At 37.8% G+C, this 18,145-nt stretch overlaps 1 protein-coding gene across 1 annotated transcript; it reads left to right on the top strand.

Moving 5' to 3' along the window:
• The first annotated feature begins 68 nt into the window (after positions 1 to 68).
• On the top strand, positions 69 to 17,998 carry slc71a2a (solute carrier family 71 member 2a). Its single transcript, XM_086097684.1, has 12 exons — positions 69 to 385; positions 4,478 to 4,576; positions 5,629 to 5,691; positions 5,797 to 5,924; positions 7,382 to 7,496; positions 9,003 to 9,221; positions 9,495 to 9,608; positions 11,842 to 11,913; positions 13,090 to 13,202; positions 13,342 to 13,439; positions 13,583 to 13,740; positions 13,815 to 17,998. The coding sequence occupies exons 1-12, from the start codon at positions 311 to 313 to the stop codon at positions 14,085 to 14,087; spliced, it is 1,527 nt and encodes a 508-aa protein (XP_085953810.1). The 5' UTR covers positions 69 to 310; the 3' UTR covers positions 14,088 to 17,998.
• The last annotated feature ends 147 nt before the right edge of the window (positions 17,999 to 18,145 follow it).

The following is an 18,145-nucleotide window of genomic DNA, read 5'->3' as shown; positions in this document are numbered from 1 at the left end:
TTGTGCCAAAACGAAAGGAAAACCAAACCGGAAGTCATGTGCTCCCTATGTCCAACTTGTCTGTGTCCGTGAATGCACCATCCTCATCGTAGTGAACTGCTGAGTGCTGACTGATCTGATGGATAACTATCCGTACTGAAACGTTGTGGAGAGATTGTTTCATTACTGCTTGTATTCTGCTATTAATCCATCCGCTCGCTCGGTCTAGCCTCTTCGGGGCTCTCGTTAAGGTGACATCCTGGAAGCACCCGGAGAACCGCGGATATCAACGCGGCAAGGATGCTTCGTCACCGGCGGCAGGTGTGAAGAGATGGCGGGGGAGCCGCCGGCGGGCACCGGCCGAGTGGTTCTTGTCAAGAAGATCATCATGAAGGACGGAACCGCGGTGGGTAGATGAACCGCCATTTTTACATAATTTTGCAAAAACAAGCTGATTAATAATGTCCTTAAGTCACTCTGCACGTGTTATATTGTAAATGTGATTATCTGGGCTAAAGCAGATCAACGTTTAACATTCACGTGTATCGAATGATTTGCGATTGAACGTTATATGAGATATTTGTTTTTCACTGTGTACAAAAAAATATGTCCTCTATAGCTTCTTAAAGGAGCATTCAATTAGTGTTTCTGATCGTGAGTTTGAATACAATATAAAATCAGATAATATCATAGTGCGCACTTATTTAAAATAAAAATAAAAACAAACGAAAGCTTATATTTGCCCATATATTATATATATATATATATATATATATATATATATATATATATATATATATATATATATATATATATATATATTTCAGCCCATATTTGTGTGTGTTGTAATCGATCAGTCGGCTGAGATCAGAGTAATGGTAATGTGCTGAGGATGGAGCCATTATCTGTTACATAACAGCGCTGCCTCTAACACACAGCGTTCAGCGGCAGTCTGACTGCACAGTCTGCACCCTTTGCATGCTCAAGCGTCCATTTTAACATCTCCACTGAACTCAACCTACCGCACTGGAATTTCTAAACACTGACACATCATTGCATTTACAGTAGCAAACGCTTGCTTGCTTGCTAAATAAATCTTTTTGTATTTGACTTGTCCCTTGAGTGATTGTATAAAATAATTTTGTGTGGAGCTGGTTGGATAAGAAAATTATATAATCCATATCATCATATCATACGCTTATAATTTCTTGCAGCCCATCCGATGATCTCTCACGGTACACTCATGGTTGGAAATAAGTTGAAATAATTGTTGTAATGGCCTAAAAAAAAGGTCGGTTGCAAAAGTATCAGCGGGAGCGGTACAAGATTTATTTCTCGTAGTGTTTGTGAACAAATACCGCGAGAATTCAGCTTGCTGGTCAGGTTAACTCTAGGGGTATACTCCAAAAATCTATATGGAAATATATCGTTGTGGGTCTCTTTAAAATACACATATCGATACAGATGTGTATAATAATAATAATAATAACAATAATATTAGATAAATGTAATAGTGGATAATGCACTTTCATTCGTAATGTTTCCCGGCGCGTCTTTTAAGCTTCTCTTTGCTGTGCAGTGTGCACACATTTTGCTCAGGCACGGGTTGCTGGCGGTAATGAAGAAAGCATTTTTGCCATCCAGCATAATAAAAATATCATTTGGGTATACATATGACTGTTTTCATAAAAATGTATGTAAGTCATATAAAATATCAGGATACATATCGTATTGTGACCCCTGTATTGTGATATGCATTGCATCGTGAGGTTGTTGGCAATACGCAGCACTCCCAACATAAAAACCCAAAGAAAAAGAAAAAAACACTCACAGATAATTATTTTATTCTGAGCTGAAAGCTTGGGCCATTTCTAACATCGCACATTCTAACGTTTATCTTCAAGGTTTTTGTCCAACCTGTGTATGGCTATTGAGGTATTATTAGAGTCATCTGGGTATTCAGCTCTTTATTTGTTAGCCATTTGCATTTGCTAAGTGCGTATATGTATAGTCTATTGTGTTGCCAGCAACCTCACGATACAATGTATACCGTGATACGGGTGTCATGATACGATTGGTATCACAATACATGGCCTTCAAGGCGACACATATCCCTATTTTTTATATAACATACTCATTTTTCTGTAAACAATCATATGTATACTCAAGTGATATTTTTATTATGCTGGACCATGGCAACATTTTTTTTTATTTTACTGTGCTTTCGGTTTACCGCCAGCGTCGTGCCTGGTTGAAATGTGTGTGCACTGCACAGCAAGGAGCAGCTTTCAGAGACACGCCGATTACTGATTCTGATGCCTTTGTATCGATATATGTATTGTAAAGAGGCCCACAGCAATATATTCTCACATCAATTTTTTCAGCACACCCCTGCTAGTGTCTATTTAAGCTTAGTATGTGAATGAATTTAGATTTGTTTCCATAGCAACATACTGTACTGTTCTGTATGTGTGAATCATCACTGGGTGATTAAAGTGACAGTGATATACAGTAGTGACATCGAATGTACAAAGGATCTATAAAAAATTAATCATTTAATATCACCAGGTTAAGAGAAGCTGCTGTTGCTTTAAAACATACTGTACTTTTTAATAAAAGAAAATGGCTTTAACTGTATAAAGCCTGAACTATGAAATATATGAGAGAAAATTCAGATTATTTGTAAACAGAGTATTTATTGGCACAAAAAAATAAATAATTAAAAATCAACTTCCACATATGACTTTTGATTTGTGTCATATTTGATACATCCGGTCATAATGCTTTAAATTTGTACATTTATGAGAGGTGGGTCTCAGTCCTGTTACTACCTCTCCTCTAGCCTCACTATTCACAAGTGAGTGACGGCGAACTAAATTGCATGCGGTATATCCTGTCGCAACACGTTTTTTTTTATTTTTTTATATATGTTTGTAATAAATTTTCTGGAAAACTTCTTGAGTGGTTGTCAATTTATTTGGGTGGCCCGCCCAAGTATTGACATGGTGTGGGAAACACTGCTCCTGAAATAGAGGACTCAAAATGTCTTGTATTTAACATGATACGTTTGGCGTTATAGGGTTAAAGACTTGCAGGTAATTAGAAAAAATACAATTGGAGCAATACAATGAGTGTAAGAAGTAGAGACACATGTTCTGAACATATTGAAAGAGGTCTGTCACCATACTGGACTACATATCACACCAGAAATGAATCTTACCTGCTGGTGTAAAAGTTAATAGGACTGAAGAGTAGGACAGAATATGAGGTTTGTCAGAAAAGTTCAAGGACTGGCACCACTATGAGTTTTCCTTGTAATGTGGACCAGATGATCAACCTGCAAGTCAACAAAAAGATCCTGTGGTCTTTTGTTAGCGTGTGAGTGGAGGCAAGATGTTATGGCAGGACAACGAGGGGATACATCACAATGACAATGGACCTGCTCTGAGTGATCCCCCACCCCTCTTTGCCAAGCTCAAGGGAGTCATCAAGGGGACCTGATTTGTAGGCGTAGATGACATCAAGATGGCCGTGATGACATCATGTTGCTGTGGAGTATCCTGGAAGAAATCATCCAGGAGTGTATAAAGATGTGACAGAGATGGCTTGAGAAGAGCTTAGATGGTTCCAGGGTATTTAGTTTGTAGCTAAGTTAGGGTTTTAAAATATTTGATGGCACTAGTCATGGAACTCTTCTGACACACCTCATCTAACTCATTATCCAAGAAATCCAAATGTACGTCCATTGTCACCTCCTTAATCATGAGAAACTGTGTTACTAGGTCCTCATGAGTGCTGCTCTAATTTAGAGGTTATTCCATTTTAATAGGGCAAACCAGCACCCTTTCCTTGTTTGATCATAAAGCAATAGCAATACCATAATCATACTTTACAATAACAGCAACATTATCACTTAAATATATTTGTTATATAGAGACTGGGCCTCTGTCTTATCTGTCTCTATTTTTTAACCATATAGTTCTTCAAAAAACATTGATAAACAATTATGCGTTTTTCTTTACCACCTACAAAACAAAACCTTTTTTAATATTAAAAAATAATGATTATAACTTGTAAGCCCTACGTTTCTATAAAGTTGGCCCAAAAATTGTGTGCCATCCACAATACAGTCTTATGACCACCAGGGTTGAACCATTTTGAAAAATAAACTAAGTGCAATTTTTCTTTCGGTTCGAGCCCTCTGTCTGCGGATGTGACGTCATTTGTTCATTGTGTATGCGAAAAAAGGTGTGCAGTTCCATTTTTCATCAACAGGCGGCAGTAGCGATGCGAAAAAAAAAAAGTATGCGTCCAGTAGCTTTAAATTGTGATTTGAAAAAAAAAAGACCCAAATGCACGATTCACAGGTTTTCAAAAAAGAGTTATACAACTTGTCAGAAACTGAGCACAATCAACTGTTGTGACAGAATTGTATTGTATGCTTCATGGAACTATAGTAGTGATTTTAATGTGTACTGTATATGATGTGTGTAATTAGCTTCAACAGGGTATAGGCCGACCCAGTGTGTACCATGCAGTTGTGGTCATTTTCCTGGAGTTCTTCGCCTGGGGTTTGCTGACCACACCAATGCTCACGGTGAGTAACAAAATTATGTCTGAGGGAAGGTGAAATACATGATTAAAGATCTGTCACATCAACACTTCACAGTGACAGCATCTGTGGCCCAGTTTATTAACTGCTATCGGGAACACCTCTTCACTTTAGAGTAGGTCACAGCATGAGAGCCATTTGAACCTTGATGGCTAAAATGTTAATGACATGATTTTAAATGATGAGGTTGGAGCTTTTTTTTTTGTGCTTTTGTTTATTTTAGTACCTATGAAATAACCTAACCAATGTCATTGTTTTTTTGTTTAACTGTTGAACATAAACCTCGCGTTCAGTGCTAAATCGTATATGTCAACGTACCCCATACCATAACTGGATGTGGCAGAGTGTAGCAATTTTGAAAACATCTTGGGTTTAAGACTGGATCATGATTTAACATTAACACAATTTTCTGGATATAATTTGCAGATTTTATGGCTAATACTATGGCCACAATCAATATGGCCGATACGCTGACATATTACAGCAGATGGTCACCCTGCTTAGGGCGGTATCTATGTATATTTTTGTAAGCATTTTGCAGCCCAGTTGTGCAGACGCTGTGCGCTGAGGTACCCACTCCACAAAAAGTGATCAAATGGTGACGTATACAAGAGCAGACTGCATTTTTATTTTGCTGCAGGCGGATGTTTTAAGTTCAGATATTTATTTTATAAATATGATGAAAACTCAAACATTAAGTATTTATTATTATATAGTAAGCTTCAACCTAGTGTCTTTTTCCCCCAGTTATAAATGTTTTTGTTGAATGTGGAAATAATAATTTAATTAAAAAAATAGTACACAAGGAAACGGAAAAACAAATTTCATTTTAGAGGTCAAGAGGGTTTTGTGACTCCCATGTTTTCTCTTCTGTAGTAAATGGCTGTTTGAGTATTTAAGGCTGCATGATTTGGTAATTAAAACAATATATTGGTAAATACCAATGGCTGTAGCACACTATTTATAGGATACAATTGTAGTGAATGTATATTGAAACGGATAAAAATATGATTTATCTTCATTGTCTTTCTGCGCAGGTGTTACATGAAACCTTTCCACAGCACACGTTCCTTATGAATGGACTAATTCAAGGCGTGAAGGTAAAAATGTGTTTTAAAAGTGTTCTGTTATTCAACACTCAATGAATATCAATTCATCTGTTCTGAATGTCATGAAAATCACTGGCTTTTCCTCTTCCTGTCAAGGGTCTTTTGTCGTTCATGTCTGCCCCTCTGATTGGTGCGTTGTCAGACGTGTGGGGGAGGCGCTCATTCCTTTTGGTCACTGTCTTCTTTACCTGCGCCCCAATCCCCCTTATGAGACTCAGCCCCTGGTAGGTCACGGTGTGGATAACAACTAATTTATTACTGTTTTTTCCACAGTGTTCATTACAGTTTGAATTTGCACTGGATATTTTGTATGCTGTACAGTATATAGTAGGGGTCTACAACCTGTGACTCTTTAGTCCTTCTGCCCTTTAATCTAAAAAAGAAAGAAAAAGAAAACAAAATATTTTTTAAAATCATATATTTACATGTACATATACATAAAATATTCTTTAAATGAAGTAATGATTTGGATTTAAAAAAAAGGAATAATTAAATATTTAAAATATTTCATTCCAAATTTCTAAATTGTCAGAGAGAGAAAAAGAGTTTTTAAAATGTCCAAAAAGTGACCATTAACTGTCCAAAAAAGAAAGCAGGAAAGCAGAAACCTACAATAAAATGTCCATGAAATTGCAAACAATTTCAGATAATTGAATTTAAAAAAAAAGCAGAGAAGAAAACGTTCAAAAAAAAAAGTCCAAAAACAACAGAAGAAATCCCCCAAATTACCATAAACCATATTCAAAATTGCCAAGTCAGAAAATGTATTTTAAAAAAGCGGAAAGGGAAATGTTAAAAAAGTAACCATTGAATGTCCCAAAACAAAGAAAATTACCATAAAATGTCCAGAAAATTGCCAAAAATATCAGACAATTTAGATTTGAAAAAAGTCAGAAAAAAAAGTCAAACAATAGCCATAACATTGCCAAAAATGTCAGAAATTTGACAGAAAGGCAAAAAAGTCTCTCAACTTATGAAAACGAAGTCTGGGGGGAAATTCATAAACACAAGACGAAGGGTAGAAGAAAATGAACGTCAAAGTATTGGATGCTGCATATGTTTCTGTTTTTGTGCAGCTCTAATTAGCTCTTGGGCCCTCAGTTTTGTTCATCACAATGTTCAAACGTTTTGCGGCCCCAGACAGATTTTTGGACATTTATTTGGCCTAAAATGGCTCTTTGACAGCAAAGGTTGCTGACCCCTGGTATATACAGTACATTTCTCTAATGCAAAATCTGTAAATCAGATTTATGATGTGTTTTTTATGGCTCTGTGTTGCGTGTTTAAGAGTTTGTGTTAAGCAATCAAACAAGCAACATTGCTCATTCCATAACCACAAGCGCATGACAAACTTTTCACCGCTTCCATTAAGAGTACCTGCATTTTAGCCACTATTCCTTGAAGACTTTCAAGTCTGTCTCACACTGTGACGAGCATAAATTATTCTTTACTTAACTGGTCAGATGACAATTGCTGAAAAACAACAAAAGTCATAAACACTTTTCTGAAATCTTTAGTAATATCTTTGATGAAAAAGCTTAAAAAAAAAAAAAAAAGATTAAGGAGAAGATTGATATTACTTTTGGCCTTGTTCACAAATATATCCATGACGCAACTTGTAACTGTATCGTTAAGAGACTTTTATATAAAGTTGAGTTGACTTTTTCCTCTCCTTTCACAGGTGGTACTTTGCCATGATCTCCATGTCAGGTGCGTTCTCTGTCACCTTCTCTGTCATCTTTGCCTATGTTGCAGATGTGACAGATGAAAGAGAGAGGAGTACAGCTTATGGTCTGGTAAGTACTGGAATGTCATTGTCCTTTTTAAGTTAGTGTGTTTTGTTAACAAATGCATGCTAACCTCTTGAGTTATGCGCCTCAAATGTAGTGGAATAAGTATTTGAATTACTTTTTCAAGAACTGGTGGCATTTACAGAAAAAAAACAGGTTGCAATTCATGTTGTTAGCGCATAATCTTTAAGGCTTCATGAGAGCACATTAAAAGTCAGCAAACCCTTGACTTTTGTTAAAACATTCAGTGTGAATGATTCATTGCTGCAATTTGTCATTCCTTTAAATGGCAGCCGGTGAGTCACCGCAACATCATGGCCTGGGTTATCTGGCTGCTTGCAAACCTGGCATGTGTAATTCGAAGAACTCTTCATTTAAATGATTCTAGTGATTTTTTTTTCTCATTAATCGGCCAATGTGTGAAATAAGGGCCGATACCTGGTCCCTAACAAAATACTGTATTATGTATGTGTATATATGTACTACTCCCCAATGACTTTTAGTGTATGACATCAACTATAGTTGCTAAGGGTGAGGCAGAGCTGTTGTATCAACAGAGTAGCTCGATGAATGAAACAAGTCCGTCAAATTAATAATTTAAATTGTCTTCCATTTCTGAATGCAGCTTTGGTAAGTTAGGGAGAACCAATAAAAGGAGAACAAAGGCGGGCCTGGGCAGGATTTTGACCAATATTTTGGCCCATACTGTGAAAGTTGAGGGAGAGCAAAAGAGTGCAAATACAAAATTCTCACCCCTCAGAATCTCCTGTTGTGGTGGGTCTAAAAATGACACGCCACACTTCATAGTGAACTTTAAGTTCTGTTGATGGTGTGCATTGCTGTGCCTTTTCCCCCTCCACACATAAGATTGTGTGTTCTTTCAAGACAACTGTAATTTTGATTTCATCTGTCCTCAGAAAAGTTTGCTGTGGAACATCCAGGTGCTCTTAAGTTTTAAATGGGCAGCAATTATTATTGTTAAATTGTATATATTTTTTCAAAGCAAAAAAGAAATACATCTTAATAAAATGAAATTAAGTGTCCAAAATTGATCGCTTACTGTTCGGTATGGTATTTGTGGTAGTCTATATTGCACTCATCATTGATTACTTTTAAATAATGTTATCCCTTAAATCCACCATGTAATGGCTATTGGATTAGCATTAGGATAGCCATTTTGACAGGAAAATAAAGAGTGATACATAACTTGTTGTATAGTTGAAGTAGTCATACTGAGCGAAGGAATCTTAAAATGAAAAAGTGCAGCTAATGACCTTTAATAGCCGCTAAAATATTTTGAAAACTCTCATCGTAGTCCAATATTCTACATTCCACATTGGGACATAAGATATTATGGAGCAGTTTTAACTAAATTACCTGAGATACTACTAATGGTCTGGATTAACAATGGAAAGCAACAAAGTATTTGCTGATGTGCAATACAGTATACTTATGATGATACTTGGAACGTTCCTTCAACATTCCATTCTTGCTATCCTCTATTCGTTCCAGGTGTCTGCTACATTCGCAGCTAGCCTCGTCACCAGCCCGGCAATCGGGGCGTATTTGTCAGCATGGTATGGAGACAACCTGGTTGTTCTGGTGGCTACACTGATTGCCCTCGTCGACATTTGTTTCATCCTGCTTGCTGTGCCCGAGTCTCTGCCGGACAAGATGAGGCTCAACACCTGGGGAGCGCCGATATCTTGGGAACAAGCTGACCCCTTCGCTGTAAGTACTGTAACTACAAATGCCAATTTTAACTATCAAAAGTGTACATCTTCGCGGGTACTTACCTTTTGCATCTGCCTCTCTCACTTTGGAAGAGTATTAATGAAAAATGGGTGGGGGGGATACAATAAAGTAGAAAGGGGAAAAAAGAGAAAGTAAGTCAGCTGCTGAAACAGGCTGCTAACATTCAGCGTCCCAAGTGGCTTGTACTTTTTAACTACTTTGCTGTTCTATTTTCTGCCTTTGTAATTTTTTCTCCCGTCTCTCTTTCAGTCTCTGAGGAAGGTCGGTCAGGACCCCACAGTCCTACTCATTTGTATCACGGTGTTCCTCTCATACTTACCAGAGGCTGGACAGTACTCCAGCTTCTTCCTCTACCTGCGGCAGGTAAGACACGCACGCACACACCACTTCTCTATAATAGGTCCACTAACATATCTGCTGTTTGAAAATACACTCCCTTCTGTAAGTGTGTGTGTTATGAACAAAAATGTAGATCCTGAAATGGATCCCCTTAAAAATGCATGAAATTTATGGCATATAAATCAAGGATCTTTTATTTAAAAAACAAAACAAAAAATGTTTTATAGAGACCACATAATAATAATAATTTTAAAAGGATTAATGAAAACAAAATAAAACCCAAACATCCAGTGGCCAAATATATATTTATATATAATAACCATGACAATATCTGTCAGTACAGCCACTCTAAGAATGCGGTAACTAAAAAGAGCTCACCGATGATCAGGGTCAGCCTCTTAGGTTGAGGGTCCAGGGGCTTCCTATATTGCAGACGGAAAAAAATGGAAATAGACATACATCTCTTTTATAAATCCATATACAAGCACTGATAATATGAACAGAGATTACCTGTGATGTCACAGGTATGACTTATTCTCCCAACGTAGGGGTAAGCACAACAGAATGTAGCTGGCAGAGCGAGTAAAAGATGGCTGGATGTTTAACGACCAAGTTAGGAACTGTCCACAAATCACGCACTCCAGGGTGACATAACAAAGCTTTGTTTCCGCAGTTAGAATATTCTACCCCTGGATACAGTGAGACATCAAAACAACTTATTGTGATACTTCTTGAGCGACTGCTTCGAGTGTGACGTCACTATTTGTTTACCCCCCAGAAAATCCCAAAAGTAACGGTACTTAAAATACTTAAAACTTAAATACTTTAAAAAAAATCACAGTAGTATTTAACTAAACAAACCTTAAGTACTACTGGAACAACGTAACTTGTAGCACCAGGAACAAAACAGAAATGGCCAGCATACAGGGAAATACTCAGGCACCATTCTTCATTTGGAGCGGAGTTTAAATACTGACACTGCTGATTACAAACAGGTGCAGCTGGTTGATTGCAGGTGCTGCAGATCAGGGACTCTGCACACCGCTTAAACAGGATAGACTGTGGGTGGAGACCACACACACGTTATTACTGACTGGACAGAAACCAGGATCTGACACTTTTAAAAGGAGGACGGAGATAATGCTGTTGTTGGACATATCCCACTTTAAAGACTTCAAAGCAAATGTAAACAACAAAGATGGCTGAGTCCGCTAAATTGTTTGTTGTTCTGGTTAACACAGTCGATCGAAATCACGTTGGGTAGCGTAATGTTACTTTTTTTCGAATAACTAAATTAATGTTATAACTCAATAAATACATATGTTTATATTCGTGTAAATTATGTTTTGCTATTAACGATCTTTTTCTCTATGGGGTTCGCCATTGTCGACTTAAACAGGTCGGTGAAGTCGGGAAAAAAAGCTGAACTGTTGATCTTGTCTCATATTTATCTTATGTTCTACCCAAAAGTCTACAGTAAAGATACAATAATTGGCCTGGTATGACCTCAGTCAAAGGCTGCAACAAAAACGGAGACACACAATGTTTGTTCAAAAATGGTTATAAAACAAAAGGTTTATTCAAATAAATAAATCTAATTGGTATGCAATTCAACCAAATTAGGATGTTTAAGTAAAGTACTTACACATATATGATTGTGAATCATCAATACAGTCTGTTGTGTATTGGATTGGTAGATGAGTGGAAAATGTATACCTGGGCTTTGTCAAGTGTGAACATTTTCTAAGTATAACAAATGGTAATCAAACCCAGGTCCAAATGAAGGCAGTGCACTAATTGCAGCTTGATGGGCTGTCTTGTATGCATAGACCGTTGAGGAGAAAAGCACAGCGTGAAATGTGCTCCACACATGTCAAGTGGGACTCAGGTGTTCCGTATCAACCCAATTAAGGCAGTCTCACTCAGCCAGGGACATGACGCCCTCAAGAGGATTTCAGGGGTCATGACATGGCCTCAGTAGAACTTGTTACAATTCTGTTTGATGATCGTGGGCACCGATATGCATGTACGCGATAGGAACAAAAGTATTGAGAGACACTGATCAATTAGTTTTGCACTAAATAAAGAGGGGACTGAATGTAGGTTCCTTCTCAGATATTTTAATGTAACACTTAACCCAATTGTTATCTTGAAAAGAAAAAAATATTTTGGGAAAGTAACTGTATTTTTGTTGTAAAGCGTTTGCCTTATTTCATCATTATGTTTAATCATATTCTCTTTTGTAATATCCCCGCAGGTTGTCAATTTCTCCTCTACAACAATTGCAGTTTTTATTGGAGTTGTAGGAATTCTGTCCATTGTTGCACAGGTAAAAAACACTCAAGAAAATATTTGCAATACAGTTCATGAAGTTTTTGTTTTATGCTCGTGCATACAGAAGGCTTTGATCTAGTCTCTGAACTGTAGCGAACGGTTGAAGCAATGGTAGTTATTAGAAACACGGCCAGCAGGTGGCAGCAGAGTATACGAGATCAACAAGGGCCATTGAAAAAAGCTAATTTCTCCGCTGTTCTAAATAGTCTTGTGAATACTGATGAAACTTAGCTTTATTCTTATGCTAATTGCTGCAAAACGGAAATAGAAATATATATTTTTTTTCCTGATGAAAGAAGAGACTCTAATCTTTCTTTTGGTAGTTTTTATAGCAATAGAACACAATATTCTGTGGGCCTTGCAAAATCAGTCAAAAACCAGTAAAACAGCCGGGAATGAAGGGGGTTTCTTCAATGAAAATGGCTGGGAGTGAATAAGTTAATGAGCAGCTTTAAAATTGAAAAATGTGAAGCTAATCTGTGTGACTATTATCGGCTGATCTCACTCATGGATGATAGGTATTTGAATGGGCAGCATAAAACCCTGATCCGAACACCACTATAGATAAAGAAACCAAATTATGAGTAGAGGTGCTAAGATTATTTGATTAATCAAATCAATTGATCATTATATTTGTAATAAATGAATCATTGCGATGCCTTTTTTAGTTTTAAATTGTCCAAATGCAAAGAAGTTCATCTTCTCAATAGTAAATATAAATTGTAATATCTGATTTCTGTACTCCTCCATGAAAGCGGACTGATTATCTTTCTGTTGAATCAAAATAAAACATTTAATAAAATTTTTTTATATGTTACAAACCAAACCAGTAACAGAATCATAATTTAATTATGTTTGTGCATATCCTGCACAGCCAGTTTTGAACAATGTATTTTTTTTTAAATAAAGGGATGGAAATTGTTTTTAATCCAATTAATCAACCGATTAATCGATTATTTAAAAATAAAAAAAAATAAAAACCTGTAGCCCTAATTATGAGAAAACTCAACTTGTGTCATACAACACATTAATATTCTATTTTGTTGTTGTTGTTGTTGGTGGTGGTGGTGGTAGTGCAGCCAGGCAGAATTTTTTTTTTTATGCAGCTTGTTCTGAACCTCATTCAAAATGCATCGGGACCTAAAGTCGTCTCTCTGTTTTTCCACTTTAGACTCTTGTCCTCACACTTCTAATGAGGACCCTGGGTAATAAAAACACTGTACTGTTGGGTCTGGGCTTCCAGATTCTTCAGCTGGCCTGGTATGGCTTTGGATCAGAGCCTTGGTAAGATCTCTCATTTGTCTTTTATTTTTTTTGCATGAACTGTATGTCCACTGTTCATACTGTCTGTTAAGAATGTTCCCTAACCCAACCACATAATCACATTTTGTATTATGCATTTGTTTGTGTGTTTTGGGAACAGGATGATGTGGGCAGCTGGTGCTGTTGCAGCCATGTCCTCCATAACCTTCCCTGCCGTCTCAGCTCTGGTGTCGCAGTCTGCTGATCCTGATAAACAAGGTGACAAAAAAAGACTTTCTCCCCTTTTCTGCTGTGATGTCATCTCCATCACAACAATAGGTCATTGCGCCAGTAGGAATGTGTTAAGAGCGGTCTATTATTTGCTTAACTAATTGTTGACTTGAGTTTGTCTGTCCCCACAGGAGTGGCTCAGGGAATGATAACAGGGATCCGAGGTCTGTGTAATGGTTTAGGTCCAGCTCTGTATGGGTTTATCTTTTTCCTCTTCAACGTGGAGCTCAACACCATGGACCCCATCCAGGGAGACTTTGACCCTCTGCCTCTTCACAGTCCCACTGAGGTACATACACATATATAAATTAAAGACACAGGATTAATATTTCTCATTTTAATTGTTTTTCCTCTTTTTTTTAGCAAACACTCATCCCTGGCCCCCCTTTTCTCTTGGGGGCATGTACCGTGGTTGTCGCCTTCCTCGTTGCTCTCTTCATCCCAGAGAAACCATCCTCTGCCGCTTTATCCTCTCAGCTGCCTCTCGGTGACAAGCCCCACCCAGCGAGCAAAGAGTCGCTGTCCTCACTGGCAGGCATCCACATTAACACACCTCTCCCAGGCAGTGATGAAGAAACTCCTCCCACCACCAGTGATGAGGATTTTGAGCCTCTGCTGCAGGACAGTATCGTTTGATGGACCAGTGGAAGGACCACAACGTGTGGGACTAACATTGTCATTTGATTGATTGGCATTTTGTTTCAAAGAAGAGCACATTTCCATTGCTGCTGGGTGAGTAAAATTAAAGTAACTTGATTGTCTGAGGTTTGTGATTGACAGCGAGACGCTTCAATCACACTGATGCTTTGCCAGAGGGCGGTACAAGCATTTTACTGGACTGAGCAGCCGAGCCAGCAGTTGGTTTAACAGAGTGGCAGGTGCAAAGTGCGCCAGCTGTGAAGCCAGTGTTCAACTGAAGAAAGACAAAAATGAAATCGTGAGCAACACTGACCATGTTAATGATGACACCAGCTTTGGATTTGATTGAAAGGGGAAACACACATTTTTCTTTCCCAAGAGTTTTAAAAGTAGTGTCACTTTTCTGGTGATTAATAAGCTCAACTGAAAGGGTGGGATTGCTGTCTTTATGCTTAAAGTGTAAGATTTTTATTTATTTATTTATATATAAGGAAGTTATCATATTCAGCGTATCATTTTAAAGCTGAATTTGTACTAATGTTAAGTTTTTTAATGGGTACAGTATAATTGAAACATGTCTGCAACATTTACAACTGATGAAGCATCAGTGTTGATTTGTAAATTTCTACTTGGTGAGCAAGAATAAGATATGCAAAGCCTATATAATATCCTGGAAGATGAATGAGCCACAAAATATTAAATGTCCATCAATCCATACATTCATTTTAGCAGCATTCTGAGTAGTGAAGCTCAGACGTGACTTCTCCCCAGCCACTTCATCCAGCTCACCCAGGGCAGCTCAGAGACATTGTCTCCTTGGGAGTTCCTCCTTTTGATGGGGTGTAACTGGTTATACCTCACTGGGGAGGCATCCTAACCAGCTGTGTGAACCACTACATCTGACTGCTCTCAACTCTGAGCGCCTCCTGGGTGATAGAGTTCTCACCCTACTGTATATCAAAGGGAGAGTTCAACTCAGCTGCTTCTGTCTGTAATTTATACATTTTTCAGTCACCACCCACGCGGCCTAATAAAACGACATCATCTGAAAAAAGCAGGGACTTAATACTGAGGCCACTAAACTGGAACCCCTAAACGCATCTGCTGTGTCTAGAAGATCAGGATTCAGATGATAAAGCAGAATCAGTGACAAAGACCAGCCTTGGCAGAGTCCAACCCTCACCAGAAACAAATCTGGTTTACTGCCAGCAATGTGGACCAAACTTTGAAAGCGGTCCGTCATACAAGGACTGAACAGCCCTCGGAACTTCTCCCTCAGGACAGTCTGGTTGAGCAAACTCCCATTTGGGGATTATGGCCTCCTGTCAGCCGCCTTCAAAATGGAGGCACAGAACATAGCCACGGACTCAATCAAACATGATCAAAGTTCCCCTTGCCCTGTCAAGGAAATGGCCAGTTTTGTTAGTCATCACCGGAAGTGGTAAATCCAGTTTCAGGAAGTAAAAACCCTGTTACAGTTTGGCTTTAGCCACAGATGCTTCAAAGGTACCTGTGGCAGGGTTTTTACTTACTGGGATCTGGATTTGCCACCTTTGGCTGGTCATCACAGGGTTTCTGAGCGGTGCTTTGTCATGTCGATCACCTCGGCTATGTTTGCCTGGTTGACCCTGCAAATACAGTGGTTTTTCATAACCTTGTTGGATGTACTGAACCCCACCAGTTTCCTATGTGCATTCACAGAACTCTTCTTGATTGAAAAATAAAATGTACTTTTTTTTTTCAAAATTCAAGACATAGGAATAGGGTTTACTGGTGAACAAAATGAACAGGGAACCTTTTCATCAAATCTGGCTCTTCACCATGAATTCATAAACCTGATTTTAAAGGAAGTGTCCCTTTAGATTTGCTAGGTATTTAATTGTACCATGTTAATACTTGAGCGGGCCACCCAAGTAAATTGGCCACCACCCAAGAAGTTTTCATGAAAATGTATTAAAATAAACACTGGTACCTCAGAGTTTGAACATAATTCGTTCCTGCGATGTGTTCAACCTCCTTAACATTTTTCCCATAGGAAATAATGCAAATGCAATCAATCTGTTCCCAAGCTCCAAAAACAGAAAATTCCCATTTTAATTTATATTAGTTTTTTTTACATTATAGTACAGTACAGTGCAGTATAGTATTTAAACAATAAACACTGACGAGAATTGCTCAACTTCATGCAGTTGGGACGCTGACTCCAATCACTCAACTCTGTTTATAGAGCACTTTAAAACAACTACTGCAGTATTCTGAAGGTAGAACCCAGGGGCAGCAAATACAATGAAAGCAGCAGAGGCCCCAGAATTAAACCCTGTGGAACATCACATGTGAATTCATATTGCACATATTCATCCGACCACTTTCTTTTTTGCTCGACATAGTTACTATGAAGGATTACAATAATTTAAAAAAAATTACACGACGTACCATCACAACAGTAAAAAGCCGACTACTGAGCGCACCAAATCCCCTGCAACACAAATAGGCTAAGCAAGTCTGATGTGTGTCTTAACCTTGGCCGAACCCCTGAAACGGACTCACCAAACCCAGGTTAAGAATCACTGCCCTAATCCTAAAATACATGTTTTTGGAATCTGTGAGGAAGCCAGCATTCAATTAATATTTATCTTTACAAAATATTGAAAAGCTAAATAAGATTTAATATAGGTAATAACAGCAGCTGCCTATAATTTCAGTCTGTTTTTATGTTCATTACATTACATGGACATGTAATGGTCATTACACTACCTCGGATAACAAGCAACCTGTTTACTTATCAATGAAATTAGTTTTATAATATATTTAAAGTCGCAGTTGTGAAAGTACTTCTGAGTACTTGTATTTAAAAGACCATAATTGTTGCATACATTCTGGTGCTAATGCAACAGTAGATGACATATTCTGAACATTATACTCTTACTCATACAATATACTGTATTACCGTCATGTTACAAATGAATTCTCAACACCAATTTCGGTATCATCACTGGGTGTGCTCACACTTTTTCCTCACCAGTGTTCTCCTATCTACATACTGTATAATACAGTATATATAAAATCTGCTTCACAGAGAAGCAATCTATTTGTCACTTTAAGATGCAACTTTGTGCCTCTCATGACCCAAATTTCTTCAATTGTTACAGTATGTGTGTACTTGATGAAAGCTTTAGAGAGAAGATTGAGGAAGGGATGTCCAAGAGTTTTAACTGTAGAAAAGTGGCACAGTGTGCATAAGTGTTTGCTTTATGACTTAATGTAACTGAAGATGTGAATGATGATGTGGTTAAATGGTTATTTTAAAGATTTTGTGTTCTGTGGATCTCACCGGCACAATATGAACTAGGACAAAACAACTGCCACGAACACTGAAAGGTTAATAATACTACAGGAAATCCATAATCTGATGTTTTGATTTTTAATGAAGAAACTCAAATTTACGTGTGCGTGTGTGCATGCGCGTGCACGTTTTCAGAAGTCATTGGTCAATGAAATTCATGGCTTATACAGTCATGTTTTCATCATCAACATTACGTTCTTGTGAAAACCTCCTTTGAAAGACCATCATGTTACAATTACAATACCCTTACCACTGACATTTTATCATATCATAAATTTAGTGTGGCATTTAAAAAATAAGACAGCTGTTTGTGTTTTATCTCAAAATTATCCAAACCCATATCACCAGTATAGATGCACATGTACACAGTGTCATTTTATTGTTAACCTCTTTAGTAAGAGTTCTACAGCGGTGAAAGTGTCTCAGTACTGTAAATACTGTCCTTGGATTTAAATGTTTGTGATTAAATTAACTGTACATGGAATTGACTGTAAATAAAATGTCTGTTCTGACTGTGTTCAGGCATATTGTTGACCAGTACAAATTAAAACGGAACATAACTTGACACGTCCTATGTCCCTCTTGTTTGTTTTGTGTTTTTGCTCTTGTGCTATTAAAGCTATAATTGTTTCTTCGATTTATTTCTATTCACATATGCACAAGGTGGTGAGGGATCGGATTTTGGTCACCTCGGCATCATTGAAAATGCATT

Source organism: Leptonotus elevatus, chromosome 15 (assembly GCF_054856555.1).
Source record: "Leptonotus elevatus isolate MCC_2025b chromosome 15, RoL_Lele_1.0, whole genome shotgun sequence".
NCBI classification, from domain to species: Eukaryota; Metazoa; Chordata; class Actinopteri; order Syngnathiformes; family Syngnathidae; genus Leptonotus; species Leptonotus elevatus.
Note: the sequence above shows the minus strand (reverse complement) of the source record. Positions and strands in the feature narration are given on the sequence as shown.

Bases quoted from the DNA above. Each gene is read 5' to 3' on its own strand.
- slc71a2a (XM_086097684.1), top strand. From the start codon at position 311: ATGGCGGGGGAGCCGCCGGCGGGCACCGGCCGAGTGGTTCTTGTCAAG. The intron at 5,692-5,796 runs GTAAAAATGTGT...CTTCCTGTCAAG, and splicing joins GACTAATTCAAGGCGTGAAG to GGTCTTTTGTCGTTCATGTC. The intron at 9,222-9,494 runs GTAAGTACTGTA...TCTCTCTTTCAG, and splicing joins AACAAGCTGACCCCTTCGCT to TCTCTGAGGAAGGTCGGTCA.